Here is a 19,524-nt window from a genome sequence, read left to right as displayed (position 1 = left end):
TCTAGAAGCAGAGGCAGAAACAGTGACAGAGCCAGAAGATGAGTGACCAAATGGTTATAGCTTAGCTGTCTTTATCAAACTAGTCACACTCTTTATTCTATTTTTTCCTTATTATAAATAGCTAATATTTTTTGATGCTTATTATATGGAAAATATTGTGAAAGCTCTCTACATATATCATATCATTTTCTAAGTCTTCTTAAAAAAACATGCTTCTGAAAAAACAAAGTGGACAGGCTATTTGAATCTTCTGAAATGAATTACTTAATTTGATCACTTGAAAGGAATCATTATTAGGCTACATTTATCAAAGTGAACATTATTTTAAAGTAATTATATCCAAAATAATACCTCTCAAAAAATTTTCTCTTTTTAGCTCTGCATCTTGTGAGAATCTGCCACTTTCATGACTTCATGTAACTATAGTGAGAAAGCATGTAGATACGAAAAGTGAATAAGAACACATTCCAAAGGGAAGCACCAACCAAAGTCAACATAAATCCCCTGTTCATAAAATCATGTGTAAACTATGAAATCCTGCTTTGCAAGACTGAAGTGATCAAAATATTAAGTATTTTCCAGAAACCCCAGAAATGCCCAGCACCACGAGGGGGTGTGGAGAGAAAAGAAGAAGAAGAAGAAGGAGAAGAAAGAAGAAGAACAAGAAGAAGGAGAAGGAGAATTTCATAAGCAAACCAAGATACCTGGCTAAATTTTGAAGTATGATAAATACTACACATGAATGGTTTGTGTTTTGTATTGCTTTAAGAAATCATACTTAAATATATAGTAATGTAGCATTACACAATTGTAACATAGTTTTACTTGTGATTTATTTTAAAACAGGCAGTCATTCTTGGGCTCTATCCATGAGGACCCATATTTGATGCTCTCAGGGGAGCATCTAGACGGCAGGACTTCACCCCTCCTTGACAGTGACGATTGTATCTCTGGTACCCACAGCACCTAGCAAAGGCCTTTCATGCATCAGGCCCATAATAAATGTTAAGTATTTAGGAACTACAGGCAAATTATATAATGTTACTATGTTGATTTAAATCCATATAAATGCATCTGTGACCAGAATATAACAAATCCATAAATTTGATTACAGATCAGCATCTTAGATAAACATTTCAACACTGGGATAGAATCTCTTAAAAAGTTTTAACATCTTTTTGGTTTCTGGGGTAACCAAGCCTCTTCTCATATAGTGATACAACATGAAATGAAACTCTCACATAAACTTACTCCATCCCTGTCTGTGCTTAAAGAGTTAGAAAGATGCTTAAATGGACAGCTGAGGTGTTCTCAACTTCACAGCAAGAAGAAACCTCATGAAAAGGAGGTAAAAGGGATTGAGTGAAATAGTGAAGGGGACTAAGGGGTACAAAGTGGCAGTTATAAATAAGTCACAAGGATGTAAGGTACAGCATAGGGAATAAAGTCAATAATGCTATAATAACTTTGGTACATAATAGATGAAGATATATTGCTGTACACCTGAAACTAATATAATATTGTAAGCCAATTGTAGTTCATTTAAAAAGGCAGGGGAAGGGGATGAAAGGGATTTTAGCTACAAAACTAAAGAAAACTATAAACTACTTGCTTTTGTGCTCTTCTTTAAATTTACCATTTTGAAGAATTTCAAACTCTCTTCAAAATGATTTGATATAAGGCTTTTCAACTAAGGCTTTTCAACTAATGCTTTTCAAAAAAGCATTACACATGCACGTGTTTTTTTACCAAATATGTGAAAAAAGATGTTTTCTTCCCAGGAAAGTTTACACGCCACAAAATCTCAGACAAGTATAGCAAGGGTGGGTAGGAGGGAATATGTATCTTTTAACAACAACATGATAAATGTACAAATGTTCTTGGCTATAAAGTGAAAGCAAGACAGTCAAATTTGCCCCTGATGAAAGAGGCTGCTATTCAAATAACCAAGATGCTATTCAATAACTAAATTTCTAATCCACATAACTTTTTCAACAACAAAAGAATAAGATTATTGGTAAAATTTTTCTTTTGCCACGCACACAAACAAAGTTTACACGGATGTAAAAGATTTTACTTTCTTTAAAAACACTGAAAAGTCTGTCCTCATTAAAAAAGCGTAAATAACAACCATGAGTTTCTTTAACATTGTAAGTTACCTCTCAGGTCTTTCTTGAGTTTTCTGAGGTCTTTTTGAAAGTCTTCAAACTTCATCTGCGAGGCCTGAAAGAGGTCCTGGGGTTCGGGCAGCGGAAACACACACTGTTCCTTCCCAGCATCCTGATCAGCAGGAAGCACAGAGCGTTTAAAGGAATGAAGACTGAGCAACAGCAGCAATGACAAAACGAAGACAAACACGGCCAAATCGCTCAACAACGAGGAATAATAAGATGTGACTCTATGAAAAAACTGTCTCACCTCATCAAAATTGCGAAGATAATAGGATACGATATATGACAAAAGGCTTCTGCTGTTGTCCTAGGCAGAGAGAGCAAAGTGAGTAGAAATATATTTTTTAAAGTATTAAATATACAATGTTAAATTAAATTCACTCCAGTAAATCCACACATGTAGATGAGACTATTTGGGATGAAAGGTGAAGTTATCTGTTTCTTCTTACTTAAACGGTCCAGATGGTCTTGTTCTCCCCACTGTTCCCACCTAAGCCCCACGTGGAAGCACAGCTGTTTCAGGGTGGGGTCTCAGATGTATACACCTGTTTTCACCCTCCTCGACCAATTAGTTCATTAATTTTATGTTTTATTATTGAAAGGTATAACTACTATCTAAACTGAAATGACTAAATATCACCAGCATTTCTGCATGGCTGGACCAACAGGGACCACTCCAAAAGGAAATTTGATTGAGGCTTGTTAGTATGTAGATTAAGAAAATTTAAGTTAGGTATTATTTCAAGTAAGCTGGAGCTTTAAAAATGCAAGTGCATATTATAAATTATGTCAGCAACTGAGATTTAGGAATTAATATCCATGCAGCTATAAATAATGTAATGTATGTAGTTCTAAAGAAAAAAATGTTTCATATCTAACAATCTTCAAAGAAGAGCTTTCCACCTTCTTTCTGGCATATTTAAAGGGATTAATTTTTAATTTTTTTTTTTTTTGTGTGTGTGTGTGTGTGGTACGCAGGCCTCTCACTGTTGTGGTCTCTCCCGTTGCGGAGCACAGGCTCTGGACAGACAGGCCCAGCGGCCATGGCTCACGGGCCCAGCCGCTCCACGGCATGTGGGGTCCTCCCAGACCGGGGCACGAACCCATGTCCCCTGCATCGGCAGGAGGGCTCTCAACCACTGCGCCACTAGGGAAGCCCTTAATTTTTCTTCATTGCTCAAAATTAGTATTAGATAATCTGAACGTGTGAAACCAAATACATATTTTAAAAATACACCCTATAATACAAACTTTGTTTTCTGGAATGTTCAATCTAACCATGATTTTTCCCCCATTGATAAAAGAACAACATCCCGTTATAATCAAGTTTGACATGACATGATAATATATCTATTAGACTCCCCATATATATTTCTATATACATGTATTACATGGAAATATATAGCTATAATAATAAAAGTAATACATTTATTAGAAACAGGATTGCTTGTAAAATGATTTAAGCACCTGACTTCCTTTGTCTTTCCTAACTTGCAAATCAGTGAAATGATCAGCAATACCTGAATCAATTAACAAAACACTTGTTAAATGCCTGCTGACAGGCATGCTGAGCAGAAGTTAATTCTGACTGATCCAAGGAACAGCTCCATCCATGCAGGTCTATATAACTACATAGATATAGTTATCTTCATTTTATACAGAAAGAACCAAATAGACTTTGCATATAGCTCTTGTGAGAATGCAAGTGAAATTATTTTTTAAAAACTTGCTTCTTGATTATTTTTTCCAGATTATTCCTTAATTAAATTAATGAAATTTAACTTATAGGAGGATTGAATAAGATATATCAATCAATACCAAAAAAATCCCTTATTCATATATAATTATGATCATCAGAATCTATTTCAGATTCATTTTGGTAAGTAACCTTATATTGATGCTATTTGTATTCCAATGTTATTGGCAAAAGTTACTTGTTTCAATCCAACAATCAGCTGTAAGAACTATTCAAAAACGACCATGTGTTTAGAAAAAAGCTTTTGTTTTTGAATAAATGATTTATCATGTTGACATATTGGAGGTTCCTATGAAAATGTATATCATACAAATAAAACAGCATTTGAAGAAATATAACCATAAAAATCACAAAAAACATATGCTGTTGGTGTTGCAAGCAAGGACTATGTTTTTCCCAATTATGGAAAAGCACACTGTCTGGCATAGAAGCCCGATGAAGGAATGTTAAATGACCATATGAGTGGATATAAGAGAATAAACCAGTGAGTTGCTGACTGGCAGAAAAAAGCAAAAAAATATCTCCCTCCTATCAGGGAGATTATTGCCTTATCTAGGAGGGCCAATTCTCTGTACTTTCATTTTTATAGGCCAATTGTCCACTTAAACTCAATATTTTAAAAACATTTCCATCATAATTTCCTTCATCATATAGTTCTTTGTGAAGGTTCTTTTATCAGAGAAACAGAATTCTATTATTTTCTAAGTTTACAATGTCAGACTTTAACTCTGACCACTGTGGTGGTTTCCCTGATGTTATATTTCTACTGACGCTCTCATAATCTCTTAGATGTTAATTTTAAACAAACACAACTAGAGAAGTAGAATAAAAAGTAATAATTAGGTTTGCAAAAGGGCTTAGATGTTCCCATATACACCAGTATCAAGGAGAGGATGATATAGAGAAAAACAGGATCATCTTTTAAATTTTATTTATGAACTTTCACTCGCCTTTGTTTTGTTTTTAAAACATGGGCCTGTTGGCCTCCATTGTTTAACATGTTTAACACTGTCTAATTTATAGAAATCAACTAGTCCTCAGATCCAAAAGGATAAATATTAGCAGACATGGGGAAGATAGTAAAATATAATTATTTTTATTTTAAAATATTGTCTTCTCAATTATTCATTAGACACAGGATTCAAAATTATTCACTTTAGGAAACATTATTCTTCCCTAGATCACAAATATATGGTGGCCACTACTTTTATCTAGATCAGAACACAAAGGAAATTTTTACCTTGGGACATAAATATTCATCACACTGGTTTACAGTCAAACTTATGACTCAACAAGATGCCCAGTCCTCAGTGCGCTACATTCACTCACCCGAAGTACTTACACTGCTTTTGACGTCTTTCAGCTTTGGGAGGATGTCTAACCCGAAACCGTCAGCCTGTCCCCGAGTCTTATTTCCACCATTCATGTAGTTGCCGAAGGCAAGAACCAAACCCAAAACCTGCATGACCCCTGAGCCATTTTTTAATGTCTGTAAAACAGGATAAAGAAGAATCTTTCATTCACAGTCTTGTCTGAATTATCTTAAGTCAGTGGCAGCTATTCATATTATACCAGTAATTTGGGGTCACATCCAAACTTCATCAGTGCTCATTTTAGTATATTTAAGAGCAGTGTCTCCAAAGATAACTTAGAAAAAGTTGCACCACCCACAGGCATGCAGGTTGTGCTTCTGCAGCTGAGACGTACCAGCCTAGGTCACTTTCTGTGATGTAACTGCATGGAAATCAAATATGGCTGTGATATGAGAACCACCACAAAATAATATCACTGCCATCGGCCCAACTGTACCTGCCCCTGTGCAACGCAAATTTTTGGCATAAGGTGTAACTACCAAAACGTAGTTATAAAGTTTAATTTCCAAATTTAGATATATCCCTGAAAGGTTCACACTCACTTCTTCCAAAACAAGCAGTTGAAGTTGAATTTGTACATCACTTCCTCTGTAAATGTGTCTTTCATGACATCTTACTACTTTTCAAAATGATTTACCATAGCCAGAAAGCATGGTGCTATTTTGACAAATTGTTTTAAATGTTAATATTGGTAATTTCTGCCAAGCATTTGTTCTTTGTTTTCAGAAGAATGTTTATCTTCTGTCGAGTCATACAGCTGTTCCTGAAGCATTTGGTTTGAATCACTAGCAATTTGTTGAGGGGCCCTCCCCAAAATGGAGGAAAATAAAGGAAACGCCTTCACGTGGCTTTTGGCTGGCAGTCTGATGGAGGAGAGGCCCGTGACAAGGGGAGATTGTGCCTTGGCGAGAGCAGGGGGACAGAAGCCTGCGGGGCTGGATGCCCAGTGGCCGTGCCGCAGCAGCGCTGTCCCGGGCCCACTCGCCCTCCTGCACATTTGCTTTGACGCTGATGCTCAGTCATCATACGTTCTCTTTGGTGGGACCGCTATCCTTCAAATTTTATGAGTTCTTATGGTAAATAAAAGACAACTGGTTTGAAATACGAACATGACTGAACACAATTAAATATCAGAGCCCGAGCGTCAGCCCCCGATGGACCAGCACCCACCTCACACAACTTCTGTAGCAGCTCCAGTTTGCGCCGAATTGAGCAAATGCTTTCTGAAAATGTGGACTGAAACAGGATGCAAAAGACTCGCTCTGAAAAGTTGGGGATTAGTGACAGTTCGTAAAGGAACCTAAGGAAATAAAGCCAAGTTAAGAGGAAAAAGATGACGCACATAAACACGTTCATCCTCACATCATTCATGACACTGACGCACAGAAGGCACTTCATTTTCTGAACGGAAAGAGCCCCCCGTGGCCTGGACGCTGCCCGCCGGGCCGAAGCCCTGCTTACTGCTCAGGTTTGTCCAGAGACTTGGTGGTTTCCTTGTCTTTGGAGGACCGGCCGTGTTTTTCAATTTTTTCCAGTTCATCTGACTGTGCTCTCTGGAACAACAAAAGCCAAGTGGTTTTTAGATAATGATGATCTTAAATACAGCAAAACTCTACATCTTCATATTTCTTAGCATCTGTTTGAAGTAAAGATCATCTCCAAATCTTCCAAGTGTTATCTGTTAGTGACATGCAAAATATTTATTCCAGCATGCTTTAAAACAACTGCAGTTTCCCTCTCTTGTTTTCTTTTAGCGGTTTACAATACCCTCTAGAATGCAAGAAAGTGTCATTTCTTATTCAGAAATTAATCAAGCTAAATTTGTAAGGAATTTGATCCTAAAGCTGTTAAAGATTTTTAAAGGGAAAAGTACCTATTTAACTACTGCAATCATTGTTTAGATCTATTTGTTTTGGGGAAAGAACAGTACAATTGAATTATTAAGTCATGGAACAAAAATAAAAGATTTTGATTCTTCTGAATTTTCTTTTTGATACAAAAATGGCTCTAGGCTTTTCTTCCTAGGCGTCTTCTTTCACCTTTTAAAATCTCAAGCTAAAAATCTGTTGTTCTAAGTTTGTTTCTTTATAGGAGAGGATTCTGAGCATTTTAACATAAGGTAGAAGATTTTATAGGCTTCAAGAAACACAAACTTACTCCTTGTGGAGAATTTGGATGATTTTATTTTCAGTCTTGTCTCTGTAATTCACAAAGATGTTTCAAAACAGCCAAAATACTACATTGTCTAAGTGCATTAACAAGTTTGAGTAGACCACCCTATCTTGGGTTTGAGTCTAGTCCTCCCATATTAAAATCCCTTCAACCATTATTTGTTGTTTACACAGAAAAGCAGCTCAGCCATAAACTGCTGTAGATTACAGAACCTGATTAATTTCTAGAGACTACAGATTTCCTCTAAACAAAGCATGTTCTGTTTTGAATTCACTGATTGTTCTGAAATGCAGGTTTTTCTATTGATGGGATTAACTAGCAAAGACTAGTTTCTCCAAGGAAGTTTCGTTTAGCATGGAAAGATTTGATGACTGATCGGTAGATCTTCTGAGATCAGTTTTGATCAATTTTGCTTCCGGAATGTAATGTGACAAAAGGATACTGAGAAGTAAAGGTACGATGTCCACCGCAAAGCCTGCCTTGCCCACCTCGACCCCATTATAACCAGTCTCTCTCTAGAACAGCACAGAACATTGTGTTCGCTCTGTGTTGTGCTACACGTACCACAGTGTCTCACTGGTGATGCACACACATGCCTACAAGCTTCTGGAGGAGGAAGGCCGTGTCTCACTATGGTCCTAGTGACTGGTATGGTTCACTACTGTATGGTCAGCCCTCAGTGTCGTGGGTTCCGCATTTGTGGATTCAACCAAATGCAGATCCAAAACATGTGGGGAAAATTCCATAAAGTTCCAAACAGCAAACTTGGATTCACTGTGCTGCAGCAACCTTTTACACAGCACTTACACGGCATCATAAGTAATCGAGTGATTTCAAGCATACGGGAGGGTGTGTGGGGTTATATGCAAGTACTGCACAACTTCATTTAAGGGACTTGAGCGTCTGCGGATTTTGGTACCAAGCCCCCGCAGATACCGAGGGGTGACTGTGCAGTTAGCAGTCATTTTTTTTAAACACTGAAAAATTAAATCAGTAACTGAATATGAAAAAAGAAGGCCTCCAATTCTGGGGAGAAGAGGGAGGTAAAAGGACGAAACATAATGACAGGACACTTGAAATAAGAACTACTGAGGACATGATGATACAATGCCAACTTCTCAGCGTCACCCTGAGAGTACAATGAGAATCTTTACGAGGTAATTTGAATCCAAAATAGATACCTATGCCTGCATGAGACAGAATTAGTCATTTCAAATGCTAGGACACAAATAGGTAGATAAAGCAATAGGAAAGCTATGCCCAGCAAAAGTTCATATGACTTCACTCATCTGTACATCCATTCCACACAACTCTTTTGGGTACCCATCATTCATCTCTTACGCAGGAATACTTATGTGTGTAAAGGTACAAGAAATAGGATAAAAACATCGTAGGTTTTTAAGCAATATTCATCAAATCTACAAATTCTGCTATCCATCAGTACACCAAGACCAACTGCTTCTTTTGTCCATCATCTCGGCTTTCTCCTTGCAAACCATGTGGGATCAAGCAAAAGTCAGTTATTTTCTACCTGTTAAGGCCCCAAATTCTTACTCTTATCAGCAACCATCAACTATGTCAAACTATTGACTGCAAATCTGTACCAGAACTTAGAGGTCACCTCGATAATGCTGGCTTTGTTTGACCTCCAAAATGAAGTTAGTCTCAAGGGTTCTTCACCGGTCCAGCAGTCTGAAGTAATCATCAGGGTCGGGCTTTAAAAAGGACGAATTTTAGGGATTTATTCATCCACTGATTCAATCAAAGATGGACTGTTTACCAGGCACTACACCAGACACTGGAGATAAAAATATATACGCTGGGCTTCAGATTCAAGGAAAATCCCACCACAGGACACATCACGTTGCTCATACCACCACTCTTGTTCGCTCAACCCTGCTGCAGCAATCTTCCACTGCTTTTTAAAACTATACATAACCCTCTATAAGAAGGGGATGCTAGTCACCACACTACCATACCAGTGGTGATCAGAGTTATCTATCGCAATAGGTTCATTTTTCCTTACGGCCAAAGACAACAGGCAAAGTAACTACACACTCACATACCAATGAACAACATAAAGGAATTTCCAAGTTCCAAACATTCAAGTAGCGAGCCTTCCCTCTCCTGGTCTCACAAGACTAGATCATTTCAGTCTCCAGCACAGGGATGGTCTTTTGGTTACTACCTCCCTTTACTTACTGCACACTCCCCCCTTCCCACTCCCACCCCGATTACCTGCAGGTTTGTACCAGAATTTCCCTTTCTCAAGAGTTCCTGTTTGCCTAGAAATGAAATAGATCTACTGCTGCTAAGTTGGAGGCTTTCACCAGTTAACAAAGATTCATGGTGCCCAACACCCAGACACAGTCCTCACTCAACCGCTGGCCAGAACCGACCTGGATTCCTAGCTGCCAGCCCCGGATTTCACCAGGTATTTTGACCTCCATGGCACTAAACCCACATGCCCTGCAACTCCTGAGAAAAACCATAGCTCCCAGAGAGGATGGGGCTGGGGAGCAGAGGGTGCAGGGGGAGAGGAGGCTGTTGAGAGGGACAATGTGCTTTCCTGACGCCGCGTCTGTTGCTGGCATTCAGCCAGTGTTTCTCAAGCAGGGATCCAGGGAACACTGACTTGGGTCCTGAGATTCATTAAGCATTGCTGTGTGAGGACTTTCCCCGGCGGTCCAGTGGTTAGGACTCCACGCTTCCACTGCAGGGGGCGCAGGTGGGGTTCAACCCCTGGTCGGGGAGCTGGGATCCCACATGCTGTGTGGTGCAGCCAAAACAACAAAAAAATGGCTGTATGGTACACACTAAATAAATACTCTCCTAAGTTATGTTGTTGAAAACACTATTTCATTTTAACAGCGATCCTCATACCTAATTGATCATAAAACGTGTGTGTGTGAGAGGGACACAGAGAGAACAAGATAGAAACGCTCCCAAGGAGTCGGTGTTCCAGGGATGCAGGTGGGAACACCGTGCAGTGCAGGCCAGACTCTCACCAGTCCCCGTTTGCTTTCTACCATTTTCTCAGTGTTTCTATTCTACGTCTCATGGCTAAATCTTTGCCTCAGCCCTCGCCCTCACGTCTGCCTCCGGATGGGATCCCGCTGGTCACAGCATCACACCCCCTGTCCCTGGACCCCCGACAGCTCCCCTCAGTCCCCACCGCCAGGCCCACGCACCCACCCTCCCACACACGACAAAACTCTTCAGCCCGCATTTCCGAGACAGCCCGCTTTCCCCGGCATATGTCCACACGAGCAACTGCTTCCCCAACGTTTTCTCCTGCATAGCTCAGAAGCACCTTGCACAAAAAGTCTAAAAACAAACTCATATTTTCTTCCCCAAAACACTCAGCGGTCCTGATGACACCAAAGTGGAAACGAGTCACCCAGCCGGACGCCGATGAGTCGCCCAGCCTCAGAGCCACTCTCCCGGGCCACTCCCAATGCTGCCGTCCAGCCAGGGCCACCACCCTCCCGCACGTTCTGCCTGGCCCCCGCCACTGCCCCCAGCTGTGACCCCACGCTACACGGCACGCGGTGTCACTCTGTAAAGACGCAGCCCCGAGCCTGGGCTCCAACGGCAGTCCTCACGCCTGCGTCTCGGCTGACCCTCACTCTTAGACCAGCACACAGACCCCGGGTGCCCACGAATCCCCTGTGGCCCGCCGCCCGCCGCCATCTTGTGTCCTGCCCGCACCTGCTGAGCGCTTCTGTCCCCACTGGCTTTGCTCCAGTTCCTAAGTGGATCCCACTCCTCTTACACCGACGCCGCACCTTGTGTCTGGAACATTCCCCACACGTCTCACCCCTCAGCACCCCTGCTTCTCTGCTCTGGGGAGGCCACCCTTCACCTCCTCACCAGCCTGGGTCCCCCTGGGGACACAGCCCCATTGGGCATCACCAATGGAAATGAGTCTGGGAGGCGTGGCTCCCAGAGTACAAAGACAGCTCCATAAGCCCAAAGATAATGTCAATGCTTTCATCATTGCAACCAGAGCACATGCCTGAAATAAAGCAGACGTTTAATAAATATCTGATGAAATAATCACAAATGCATGGAGTTTATTATATATAAATTACTCCAAAGGTACTCATTTCTTCCTAACTTCCTATCTCCTCATTCAATCTCATCTTTTCTCTCCTTTATGCAATAGGAACAGTAACTACCAGGACTTGAAACAGTGGGTGTCTAACTTTGGAGAAGTTAAGGTCACAATGTCTGGTGACGTGGACGACAGCAGCCTGGCAGCCGGTTCTGTGCTGGGTGGAGGTTGAGGGGAGCCTGTGCCTGGTCTCCAGGAGTTTTCTTTTCTTTATTCCTGTGCTATTGATCCAGCCTCAGCAGCAACCTTCCTCTTCCTGCAGTTGACCTGTAATTATCACTCCCTCTCTCCGCTGATCCCTCCCCTCAGCCCTTTCTTTCCTACCTGAGCCTCAAACTCCCTTCTCCCCCACCCATCACTCCCTGAGCCCTTCACAGCCCTCCCTCTCCTTCTCCAGCTCAGAATCTCGGAGGCAAACTGACTTCTCTCATCTTGGGCTTGGTGTTTGAATCCCCACAATCTGTCTCGCTAAGCTCAAAAATAATCTTCTTAGAGCCAAGAGTCTCTTTTACCTGTAGATAAAACAAGAGCTCCTATTATTGAGCCCTTAATAACAGCCAGGCACCCTGCAAAGTGTTCTCCATGTACAATGTCATGTAGTCCTCACAGAGCCCAGACAGGCATCGTTATTACCAACAGCATCACCCCCATCGCACGATGAGAACGCTGAGTCTTAGGTCTCAACCAGTGAGCATGGGTGCCAAGGTCCAAGCCTTCACCTATCGTCTCCTGATGTCAAAGGGCTGACACAGATGTCTTTTTTACAGAAGCGCTACTGAGCCATAGGCTGCCTACTGAAGGGGCCCAGGGCCTTGAAGACCAACATGGGGCCAAGATGAGGACACCCCATTCCTTCCTGCAACTAAAAGTCATGGAACTAAGACCACAAACAAACGCAGGAAAGCTATGAAAAATGCAGGGAAGACTGACTGGCCGGGAACCTTACAACCTGAGGAAAGCCATAAGCTCCCCGAGTTTTCGTTCCTCCTTCATCCCCAGTGGGATGCTGGAGAGGCCTGCATGCAGGACCACCTCTAGACAAAGGACGTCTGGCAGAAAAAGCCTCATTCTTAATACTTGTCCTACTCAAGCCAAAAACCAAGAGAAAAACTGACCCCTCGCGGAATCAGTGGGGCCGAGTGGAGAAGCGAACGTCCCCCGACCTGGCAGCGATGCGGTAAAGCTGGTTGGCAGGAGGCAATGCTACTCAGTGACCCTCTTCCCCTACCTCCCCACCGGTGCCTGGGGTTCAGCTGGTACCTCTCCCGCCCCCGGCAGCAACGAGGCACGATGAGGTGGCTCAGAGGAGTGGCAGCGAGCCTACAATCTAACCGGAAAATGGGCAAAGGACGTGGACCTCGCCAAAGAGAGCACACAGAAGACAGACACATGAAGAGACGATCATTTGCCATTAGGAAAATGCAAATGAAAATCACAGTGAGAGGGGCTTCCCTTGTGGCGCAGCGGTTGAGAGTCCGCCTGCCGATGCAGGGGATGCGGGTTCGTGCCCCAGTCTGGGGGGATCCCACGTGCCGCGGAGCGGCTGGACCCGTGAGCCGTGGCTGCTGAGCCTGCGCGTCCGGAGCCTGTGCATCGCAACGGGAGAGGCCACAGCAGTGAGAGGCCCGCGTACCGCAAAAAAAAAAAAAAAAATCACAGTGAGATATTACCATACACCTACCTATTACAACAGCTAAAATTTAAAAGATGGTGACAGTACCAAGGATGCAGCAAAATTAGATCTCTCCCATATTGCTTCTGAGGACGTTCTGGAGAATAGTTTGGCAGCTTCCTAAACATACGTTCTAAATATACATTTAACATATGCCGGGCATCTATCGCAAAGAAGAGAAAGCTTATATCCACACCAAAAACTTAATGTATACGAATATTCATAGGAGTTTTATTTGTAGTAGCCAAAACCTGAAAACCCAAATGTCCCTTAATGTAGGAAACAAATGTTAGAGTGTTCACACCATGGAATACTATTCAGCAATGGAAAAAAATAAGCTTTGGATACACTCAACACTTGGATGGATCTCAAGGGAATTATTCTGAGTGACAATAAGCCAATATCAAAAGGTTACAGGTTACATCCTATATGATTCCATTTATGTAACACTCAATATGACAAAATTACAGAGATGGAAAACTGAATAGTGACTGCCAGGGATTAGGAATGGGGAAAGGGGTCTCTGCAGAGGTGGAACAATTCTGTATCTTTTTTTTTTTTTTGGCTGTGCCGCAGGGCGTGTGGGATCTTAGTTCCCCAACCAGGGACCAAACCTGGGCCCTGGCAGTGAGTGCACCAACTCCCAACCACTGGGCCACCAGGGGATTCCCAACAATTTTGTATCTTGATTGTAGTAATGGTTACACAAATCAACACATGTGATAAAACTGTACAGAACTACCACACATAGAGCTGTGTGCTCGCACGCACGCACACGCACACACAAAGGAATGCATGAGGGACCAGCAAAATCGAAACAGGTCTATGGGTCATACCAATGTCAATTGCCAGATTTTCACACTGTGCTACACTTTTGTAATAAGATGTTATTACTGGGGAAAACTGGGTGAAGGCTACACAGGACCTCTGTGCACTATGTATGCCGTGTCCTGTGAATCTGCAATTATTTCAAAATAAAAACTTAAAAGGAAGATATAAAAGAAAGTGCTCATCTGTTCCTTTATGTCCCCAAATACATTCCTCCTTTGAATATCCAACCTTGGTCCAGATACCCAGGAAAGAAGCCAACTTCGGTCTCTCCCCCTCCCTCGTCCACTTAGGCAACACTTCCTAGCTCATGAGCCCTGAAAAAACCTCAGGAGCAGACTTCCCCCTCTCCCATCTCAACGCCACATCCATCCCTGTCAGTCTCAGCCCCTCCCAAATGCAAGTCCAGCTCTCCTGTGGGCCACTTTCCTCCAGCACAAAATTCCTCACGCCAGATCGCTCTGCCCCACCTGCTGGGAAAGTCCTCATCTCTACTCTCAAGCTTGTAAGAACATCTGCAAACAGCCCCAAACCTTGCCTATGAAGATTACCCAGGGTTCCCCCAATCAAGTAACTGTCACCTCTTCAGGAACTGTCCTGTTCTTCCCACAGAACTCTATCCCAGCACTTGTCACCTTAGCCGGTAACTATCTAGTTATGTACCTGACCCCCACGTCTGATTTGGCAACCATCCATCTGAAGGTTAGCTCCTCTCATTTTATTTGAATAAAAAACATGCATGTTAGGTACATTATAAATGAAATATCCTTTTCTGTGTTGGACTGGGGACTTCTCAGCAATTTCAAGGGGAAATGTTCTGCATTATTAAACAACCACTTAAAATATACTTTATACTTTATAGACTTTATGGGTGGTCTCTATACTATTTGTTGACTTGTATTTCCTCTAATCGTAAAAACTAGCTTTTCAAGAGATATACTTTATATAGTCCACAGACTAACATACTACAGTCCAACAGGTCTTTCTTCCCAGGTAAAACAAACAACTGGAATTTCTTAAATGCCAAGGGCTGAGGGGAATTTACAAAATGATGGTCAAGGACACATAGCAATGGTGCTCATAGACACAGAGCAATCTCAAGTTGTATGTCAAGGGCTGAATGGCTCTTCAGGGGACCTGAGATAACACTTAACCATATATTGGCAAATCACCATATATTGGTAAGTAAACCAAGATTTCAGAGCCAAATATATATCTGGAATCATTCAACTTCCTAAATGTCAACTGAAAAAAAAACCCCCACACAACCTAAAAGTTGAGGATTATGTTTTAATCGGGAACCTTACTGAGGACTCTAGCCCAGGATATAGCCTCTCAGATACGTGAGGTACTGCTCCAAAGAAGTAAGGGGCATTATCCTGAAAAAAACAAAAAACAAAAAACACGTAGTTGAACATCAAAACATTACTGCTAATCACAAAAGACAGACATCTCAAGTTAATGATGTATGGGAAGATGCCAGAGTCTAGGCCCATTAAAATTATTCCTTTGATGTACACCTCAGCCATCTGGGACCAGTGTCCTATTTTTCTCCACCCTAAATGTCAAGGGCAGCCACAGTGGCTGATGGCCAGTGAACATTGTGGTACATGACTCTTTTTGAATTATGGTTTTCTCAGGGGCTGTACATTCGTTAAATCCCTTTATTCTGCTGATGGTAGAGGAGTGTACTTAGACTAGGAATGTACTAGTTTTTGTAGGAGACTTGCAGGTTTGGCCTGTGAATGGTCATATAAGGTAGAGCTATTTCAGTGGTAGCAAGTGTTGATTGTTGTAGGTACCTGCTAAGAGCCTTGGTTACTCCAAAGCAGAGAACTGACTTGCAATTTTTCATGAACAGGAATAGCACTGGATGGTTGTGACATTCTGCTTGAGAGTCCATCATCCTTCCCTCCTTGTTGCCCATGATTGCAGTAACAAACATTTAGCTCAGCAATTAATCAATTAAAGGAGTAGTCAGATCTCTTCATAAGGATGTAAAATTCCTATCATTTTCCTTCACTGAACTTTGGGGAAAAAAAAAGTGCCATTCCAGGAAGCAAAGAATGTTGCCCATCAGCCATCAGCTGATGAATCCTAAATCTCTCTTTGTCAAATAGTCACACTTCACAATATGTAGAGTCAAATTTGACTAAATGTAGACTTGAAGATTCCGTATTTGTAATGTGAGACTTTAACAAACCTTCCTCACTGCTAAAAAAAAAAAATCAGTAATGATAGAGACTTTAACTACATGATTAGCAAACTTGTTGTAATGGATATATATATATGGACTACTGTACTGTATTTAAAGGTGTATGTGAGGCCACTCTCACTTTTTGAGACAGACCACATTCTGTCTTTGGAATATGTATCTGTCTAAATAAACCTGTTTTCACCTTAAAAAAAAAAAGCAACGTTACTTTTTACAGTGTTATGTCTAAAAAGTACAGCATTTGAAATAGCAATAGTCACCATTTTAATCTCTTTTATTGATAAAACCACACCAAGAGCAAAAATAGTACAATTCTCAGGTCATTCTTTAATTAATTAGTAATTATTTTGAATATTATATATATGCCATAATGCTAAACATGGAATATGAAAATCCTACTGATAAGGAATTTATAGTTAAGTTGAAAGATAAGACATATGCACACATAACAATAATATAAATCACAAAGAGGCAAGTGCCCAAGGAAAAGGAGATATAAAGCACAAGACTCTAAGGATGTCCTGCCTACGAAGGACATTATTGGAACCAGCAAAGCAATGGGATCTGAGGGTTAGATGACAGCAGTATATCAATGTCAATTTCAGGATGGTGCTGGTTGCATTGTGGTTAAGTGTGTGCTACATTGTAGGAAATACACACTAAAGTACTGAGGGACTATCAAGCATAATGTTGACAATTTATTTGCAAATGACACAGAAGAAGAATTGTTCTTCATAGTGTACCTGCAACTTTATTGTACGCCTGAGACTGCTTCAAAAGAAAAAAATTCAAATTTTAAAATGATGATTGTAAATAAAGTGGTATCATTGTAAATGTAACAAAAGTTTTAAAAATGTACTCCCTGTTAATTCATGTTGCCTATAAACACACGGGTATTTACTCTGCTTTGTTTGGCAAAATCTTCAGACCCTTGAGGGGAAGGTCCAGTTTTAATTTAATTTACAGGGTGCACAACCTTTGTTACCTTCAATCCTACCAGCCTTAGAGACAGTTATTTGCTGTTTGACAATCTTAGATATTTTAAGTTCTATGCCCACATTTTAATTTTTTTAAAAAACTATAATAGTGTTGAATGGCCTCGAAATTTCTTTTTACATCCATCTGATGGTGACAAAAAATTGATGTTCTCCTTATGAATTATTAGAAACCCTATTTTAAAATGAGGAAATTGAAGCTGAAGAAGCATCAGTAAGTCACTGGAGGTGTCCATGAGCTTGTGGTGCTGGAACCTGGGCCATGTTCCTCTGACTTTTCACCCGAGTTCCCTCCATCACACAGTGTGTCCTTGCTCCTCCTTGAAGGTCCTGTCCAGTTCTCCCTGAGAGTCAGGAAATCCTGTGCCTCAGAGCACAGTCATCAGGAGGGGACCAGGGTCAGCCCCAGGGCTGAGCTGGCAACCTCTCTGGGTCAGTTCCCTCTTTTCTAACAACAGTACTTCTTCATCCTAAGTTGGGGTAAGGCACTTGGAGGATTAAATATAAGGCACTTAGATCAGTGCTTGGTGTATAATAAACATTAAATTATTACTATTCTAAAAATCATATACCCTGATTTTTAAATGATCATGGCTCTTTTAGGAACTTAAACAACTGGAATGAAGGGATTTGAACAAATGCATTTTTCACTACTAGGGAATATGTATCTCAATTTTCTCTTCACTTAGGGGAAGTGCCTTGGTTTGCTAGAAGCACATTCATCACCTAACTGGAGAAGCCTTCATCCACCACTGTTGTCTGTCAGTCAGAAAGTAACAGATATGTCTCAGTGCTCATCTCTAGAAAACTGAAGACCCTTATACGTAAAAATTTTAAACTCTCATTTACCCTTTTCAAAGTTTCAACCATTCCGCTTCTCACCACTTTTTGTGTAGAGCAGGTTACAGTAAGTTACCACACCCTCCTAAAAAGAATCACTCATTACTTTGCACATGCGGACCTGTTATCACAAAGAAGTAAAAATAGAACAAACATGTTCAATATGGATCCTTACTCATGATGCTATCAATCAGTCTGAAGGGGCAAAAAGTATTTGAAAACCATATAACAGAAAGTCCGAAGAGGCCTTAGAACCAAGCCTACCAGCAGATTCCGCTCATCAATTCATATATATATTCATTTAATGTTTACTGAATACTTCCTAAGTGCCCAATACTACCTAACTCTAAGTGCTGGGGACGTTGTCGTGGACAAAAGAAATAGTTCTGCCTTCTTTGGACCTGTAGTTTAATGGATGTTACTCAGGAATTAGCATGAGTTCTGTCTGTATACAAGGCATATACAATTATCTATTATTTGTAATGGGTGCTTTAAGTTCCTCTATTGAAGATGGTGATCAAAACAATCCAGCCCATTCGTACCGAAACTAGTACCACTGTGAACCACTCCCACCAAAAAGTGATTGTTTTCCTGACACAGTGGAAGCCTGAACCATCAAATTTAAAGACATCAACAATAAGAAAACCACAAGTGTAACCAGTGGTAGTGGCTCTCCTTTCACGGGGTATGACAGTAAGAAATTCTGGGTAGCTATCGGGTTTGTCCAGAGTCAGAAATTTATATTTTGCGAAAGTAATTTACTTTGAAAGGCTAAAAACTCCCAAATAAAATACTCGAAATCACTGCAAAACAAACTTCCCTCATAAATATAGTTGTCCCCAATGTTCTCTATTTTTTCTGTATATGTTTCTGCACATGGATATACCAGTTTGAAATAAAACGTTCATGTGTCTTCATATAATATACAGACATGTATCTTATGTATCTACATAAACGCATGTACATAGTATATGGAATGTGTGCACGAGATACACATTGACACGCACGCCGATGTCACACAGTTAAGACCTGTTGAAGGCATTACTCTCCCTGGTGTTTCCTCCTCTCTTCCACCTGGTTCTTGGTTGAGAGAGGGCTGGCAGGAAACACTCGAGGGAAACGAAAGCTCTCTGTACTTCCAAATGGTTCCATTTTTTCCAGTTTCCATCACGTACTGAGTACCAGGTAACAAAACACTCACGCCCTCCCTCTCCGCCTCATGATTGAGTCACGTGCCTGCAACCACGATGGGGACCAGGTGGCAGCGCTACATCACCCACAGACTGGGTGACACTCCAGGAGAAATCTCGGCCTCAAAGGGACACCGCATGGACGCACGCTTTAAAAGTACCAAATCCAAAAATAGGGGCACACGGAAACTTTCT

General features: G+C 41.2%; 1 protein-coding gene across 2 annotated transcripts in view; it reads right to left on the bottom strand.

Annotated features, from left to right (window-relative positions):
* The window catches only part of FMN2 (formin 2), a 311,085-nt gene that overhangs the window by 91,789 nt on the left and 199,772 nt on the right, over positions 1–19,524 (bottom strand). For both annotated transcript variants that reach the window (XM_067025752.1, XM_067025753.1), the window contains 5 exons: positions 6,762–6,853; positions 6,471–6,600; positions 5,270–5,416; positions 2,419–2,478; positions 2,160–2,280 (listed from right to left, as the gene is read on the bottom strand). In XM_067025752.1, the coding sequence (XP_066881853.1) occupies positions 2,160–2,280; positions 2,419–2,478; positions 5,270–5,416; positions 6,471–6,600; positions 6,762–6,853 (550 nt within the window). The remainder of the gene's footprint in view (positions 1–2,159; positions 2,281–2,418; positions 2,479–5,269; positions 5,417–6,470; positions 6,601–6,761; positions 6,854–19,524) is intronic.

Source organism: Kogia breviceps, chromosome 2 (genome assembly GCF_026419965.1).
Source record: "Kogia breviceps isolate mKogBre1 chromosome 2, mKogBre1 haplotype 1, whole genome shotgun sequence".
NCBI classification, from domain to species: Eukaryota; Metazoa; Chordata; class Mammalia; order Artiodactyla; family Physeteridae; genus Kogia; species Kogia breviceps.
The sequence above is the reverse complement of the archived record's forward strand: the minus strand, read 5'-3'. Positions and strand labels throughout refer to the sequence as shown.